Source organism: Clupea harengus, chromosome 1 (assembly GCF_900700415.2).
Source record: "Clupea harengus chromosome 1, Ch_v2.0.2, whole genome shotgun sequence".
Taxonomy (NCBI): domain Eukaryota; kingdom Metazoa; phylum Chordata; class Actinopteri; order Clupeiformes; family Clupeidae; genus Clupea; species Clupea harengus.
In genome coordinates this window covers 27,335,087-27,340,086 of record NC_045152.1, presented here as the reverse complement: position 1 = coordinate 27,340,086, position 5,000 = coordinate 27,335,087, and the positions used below count along the sequence as shown (strand labels likewise).

Here is a 5,000-nt window from a genome sequence, read left to right as displayed (position 1 = left end):
GTGTGTGTGTGTGTGTGTGTGTGTGTGTGTGTGTGTGTGTATGTTTGTGTGTGTGTGTGTGTGTGTGTGTGTGTGTGTGTGTGTGTGTGTGTGTGTGTGTGTGTGTGTGTGTGTGTGTGTGTGTGTGTGTGTGTGTGTGTGTGTGCAGGTACATTCCTGAGGGAATGCAGTGCTCCTGTGGTATAGACTACTACACTCCCAGGCCTGAGCTCCACAACACGTCTTTTGTCATCTACATGTTCACCGTACACTTCTCCATCCCTTTAATCATCATTTTCTTCTGCTACGCCCGCCTGCTCTGCACCGTCCGCGCGGTTTGTCTCTCTCTCTCTCTCTCTCGTTCACACACACACAAACACCTCAGGCTTACACACAACCACAGAAATGCCATCATCTTCGCCATTGACTGTTTCCACTCGACAAGCACTCTCACTGTTTTCACATACACACACACACTTACACACAGTACACAACCACACAGAGACAAACATTCTGAAGTGTTTATACACACCACAAACTTGTACATCTGGAGTTATATTAACATCCACCAGTGACTAGACGGTGACGACTAGTGTTTTGTGGGCCATGTGTTAGCGTGGCGTTAGCGTCACTCGCTCCTCTTGTCCCAGGCTGCAGCCCAGCAACAGGAGTCGGAGTCCACTCAGCGGGCGGAGAAAGAAGTGACACGCATGGTGATCGTCATGGTGATCTCCTTCTTGGTGTGTTGGGTGCCTTATGCCACTGTGGCCTGGTACATCTTCGCCAATCAGGGTACGAACTTTGGACCTATCGCCATGACTGTCCCTGCATTCTTTGCCAAGAGTGCTGCACTATACAATCCGTGTATCTACATTCTTCTGAACCGACAGGTAAGACACGTGGTACACAGTACACGCATGTTCCCTGACTGCATGCTCCATTTCTGTCATATCCTATATTCTGTCATATCCTATCCTGGACGCAAAACAAATTTGAGACACAACAAGGTTGTATATACATTGGGTTACTCTGTTTGCATGCTGTTTCTCTCCTGTAGTTTAGGAACTGCATGCTGACGACAGTGTGCTGTGGAAAGAATCCATTTGGTGAAGTCGAGGTCACCACCACCACCGCCTCCACCAAAACCCAGTCCTCCACCATCTCCACTAGCCAGGTGGCCCCTGCCTGATCTAGTCCCACCCCCCCCCCTACCCCCCACCCCCACCCTGCCCTGCCCTTCGCATTTGGGGATCCACAGTCAAGCGGCCTTCCACCAGCAAATCCTCTCCGCTCACCTGTCACCTCACCTCAAGAGCAAGTGGCCATTTGTAGAAGTACTCTTATTGTTGCTGTTTTCTCTGGCCCTGTAAAAATGACTAAGGACCAGGGGAAGTTGCTGGAGTGGACGAAACGAGGCTAAATGGTATAGAGCGTGCTCCTAATTAGCTCACTTCAGATTCCCCTGTTAAGACTACTGAGACAGACAACAACACTTGGCAAAACATAACATTACGTTGAGAACATTGCACAACCAAAAATAAAAGCAACTTCAGAAGAGAACGGCCAAACTCCAGAGACTACATGAATACATTTACTCATCAACACCGCCTAAGCTGATGACATCCCACATTGTTCACAAGATACTCCCTTAAGCGCCTTTTTTGAAGCGTTATTTGCTACTGAAGACATAGCTGAAGGCAGCAAAATCTTTCTAGATTTAGATCAATCCCCAAGGAACCCCTAACAAACACCTCTCTCACACACACACACACACACACACGCACACACACACACACACGTGCACACACACACACACACACGCACACACACACACACACACGCACACACACACACACACACGCACACACACACACATGATTGGCAGTGTGAATGCAGCACTGATTCGTCCTGGCAGGGAGAACCGTGTAATGGCGAATGTAGCCCCATTCTGAGAGCAGCACTCAGACATCATTTGGTCCAGATGGGTCCCAGTGCAGACATGGGCCTCCCCGGGAGAGGAGGGGCTGGGTTTTGTGTTCTGTTTGATTGGTTGATGTAAATATGGAAATGTTATGTAATGTCCTGCAATTTAAAAATTAAAAAATTAAAAAAAACATTAGAACATTCGGATTCACTCTCATTCCACAAGAAGAAATTCCACTTATATATTCGGCATGTTTGCATGGGTTCCATTGGAGGAGGACAAGAAAGAGGAAAGCAGCATCATTTTTAGATTTTAATGCATGACAATGTCTCCAATAATAAAAAAACAAAAACAAATGCACTTCATAGTAGTTATATTTAATAAAATGTCCCTCTTTCTTTGAAGAAGCATCCATTTGTACTCTAGATCTTACACAAACCACGCCACCTAGTAATAGGTTATGGCCAAACAAATCCTAAATGATACTAAAAAGCCCCCCCCTACAACCTCCCATACACACACACACACACACACACACACACACACGCACACAATCTCCAATGGCTCAGATATGGGCCTACACCACAGCAGACAAGTCCACAGGAACCACTCACAGACATCTACACACTCCCCTTTTCTTCTAACCAGCAAGCAAAGCATGATGGGATCTGTATGCGAAAAGCAACAGGCAATTCTTAATTTTAAGCACCACGAGAGAAAAAAAAAAAACTTTTCAGACAATCAGACCTGAGAACAGTGCAGACTACAAAGAAAGGGGAGGGGGAGGCCCCATAGGCCAATTCACTTAAAAACATAACTGTTCATAATGACAGAAGCGTTGCCCCCTCAGTAAGACATAAATATCTGTGAGGACAGTTACTGTTCAGTCCAGTGCATCAACATCTCTCAGAGTAGGTCAGTGCTTAAACAGGGCTGTGGAAGCGCGGGTTCCAGCGCGATCAGCCCATCCACCCACCCACCCTCCCTCCCTCCCTCCCTCCCGCCCCCCAAGGGAACCCACATCAGCGGGGAACATGTGAGAGAGGTGCGTGTAACAGCTGCATGACATTTCCATGCCGTCACACATAAACGCACACAAACAGAAGCAGAGATGAAGAAGGGATGGGAAAGTCCTCTAGACCATATCTCTCAGTTCCCCTTGTCCTGACATTCAGTCCCAATCCATGACCTTGTCCAGTATCCAACTGGGTTTCACGCCCCCCCCCCCCCCCCCCCCCCCCACCCCCGGTTTACCGCCCCTGTCGTTCAGCAGAAAGAGTCATTAAGAGGAAGTCATCCCAGTGGGCAGGGCAAGCCAGGATTAAAGGCGCGTGATTGGTCTTAAGCCTCACTGCTGCACTCGTAGATGTTGTCCTCCACCAGGGCGATGACTTGCTCGAACTTATGATGCAGCTGTGTGCGGCGTGCTGTGGGGTTAGAGTCCAGAGCGCTCACCACCTGAGAGGGAGAGAAGAAAGAGAGAGAGAGGGAGAGAGAGAGAGAGAGAGAGAGAGAGAGGGGTTAGAAAAGAGTTGGACAGAGGAACAGAGTGAGAAAGGTTGGCATGAAGAGGCACAAGAAAGAGCAGTGAAAAAAAGACAAGAAGTACTTTAAGGACCATTCATTCACCCACATACTCTTCTGCTTTCAGAGCTAAACTTCCGTGTCCCTCACCGCTCATGCAGAAAAGGAGAGAGAGAGAGAGAGAGAGAGAGAGAGAGAGAGAGAGAGAGAAAGCATGTCTTTCACACTCTGTGCCCCCACAAAAAACAAGCCTGGGTTCCTGCTCCCCTGCTGGTATTATGGCACCCGCATCTCAGCTCCCTTTCAGCACAGAGCTCTGTTCAGCATCAGCAGACCAAACTCACAGACAGTGCAATCAAGGAACCTTTCATGGGGTGCCTCGCCTGCTCACAGCTCCCACACCACATTCCAACCAGGCATTAAAGAGTGTGTGTGTGTGTGTGTGTGTGTGTGTGTGTGTGTCTGCATGTGTATATGTGTGTGCTGCAGACATATAAAGTAAGAACAGTTGTGGCTGAGACCAAGGTGTCTCTATGTCTGACCTAAGACATAACCACATGTTAACTTAACACTAACCCAAACCATATGTCTTAAACCATCACCATAACCCATCCCAACACAGCCTTTACCACATGTTCACCATTTCCATAACCAACACAGCCTTTACCACACGTTCTCCGTTTCCTTAACCAACACAACCTTTACCACACGTTCCCCATTTCCTTAACCAACACAACCTTTACCACATGTTCTCCATTTCCATAACCAACAACCTTTAACACAACCTCTACCACACGTTCCCCATTTCCATAACCTCCTCTACATACTGATCTCTCTTAACGAGGTAAGAGTTAAAAGTTAAAATACTGGGAAATGAGAGTGAAAGACAAGATGGTGGGGTTAGGGGATGGGGGGGGGGGGGGGTTGGTGTGGTGGTGGTTATGAGGGATGTTTGTTATTATCTCCTTGTGATCTAGCCCTGATGAAAGGTGATATTTGTGTTGCTGTTTGATGTTGTGGCCCCATCTTGTGCCTGTGCCTGTGCCACACGCCATCAGTGCGCCTGGCCTGACTCAGACCAGCAGCAGCAGGGACGTGCAGGCGAGGCAGGCAGGCAGGCCGTGGGGACTCACACACTCACTTAGAGAATCATATGTCACATGTCTTGCGTCAACTTTACACTCTCTGAGTCAGCAGCAGCAGCCTTCGTGTCAGCGTGTGAAGGTCACAGAAGGTGAACAGAACGTCATTCTCAGTAGAGGCTTCCTCCCGGTCCTCACAGTCCACTGCATGTGTCAGTCTGATTGGTGACAATGTCTCACCACACAACCAAATCTAAATGGCTAACCATTTACAGGCACCAGCGGACAAAAGCGACCACCATTTGACCTGTGACAAAGTCTCCACACCACGTAACCAAATCGAATGGCTTGGTTTCTAAGAGTGATAAGCTCTTACCTGGTTGCGGTATCTCTTGGCGTATTTGTAGATTTCAGTCAGGGCCAGGTTGGTGTTGAACTCATTTCTGTATTTCTGTAAGAGAGCAAACAGGGACGTGATGCTTCATACTACC

At 48.2% G+C, this 5,000-nt stretch overlaps 2 protein-coding genes across 2 annotated transcripts in view; one reads left to right on the top strand and one right to left on the bottom strand.

The window, feature by feature from the left end:
* Window positions 1-1,178, top strand: part of LOC105910075 (rhodopsin) — a 2,459-nt gene extending 1,281 nt beyond the window's left edge. Inside the window, exons 3-5 of the mRNA XM_012838754.3 lie at window positions 149-314; window positions 630-869; window positions 1,037-1,178. Of these exons, the coding sequence (XP_012694208.2) occupies window positions 149-314; window positions 630-869; window positions 1,037-1,168 (538 nt within the window). The 3' untranslated portion in view covers window positions 1,169-1,178. The remainder of the gene's footprint in view (window positions 1-148; window positions 315-629; window positions 870-1,036) is intronic.
* A 1,024-nt stretch (window positions 1,179-2,202) lies between these two features.
* The window catches only part of plxnd1 (plexin D1), a 52,993-nt gene continuing 50,195 nt past the window's right edge, over window positions 2,203-5,000 (bottom strand). The window contains exons 35-36 of the mRNA XM_031574223.2: window positions 4,886-4,960; window positions 2,203-3,361 (exon numbers count right to left, since the gene is read on the bottom strand). Of these exons, the coding sequence (XP_031430083.1) occupies window positions 3,245-3,361; window positions 4,886-4,960 (192 nt within the window). The 3' untranslated portion in view covers window positions 2,203-3,244. The remainder of the gene's footprint in view (window positions 3,362-4,885; window positions 4,961-5,000) is intronic.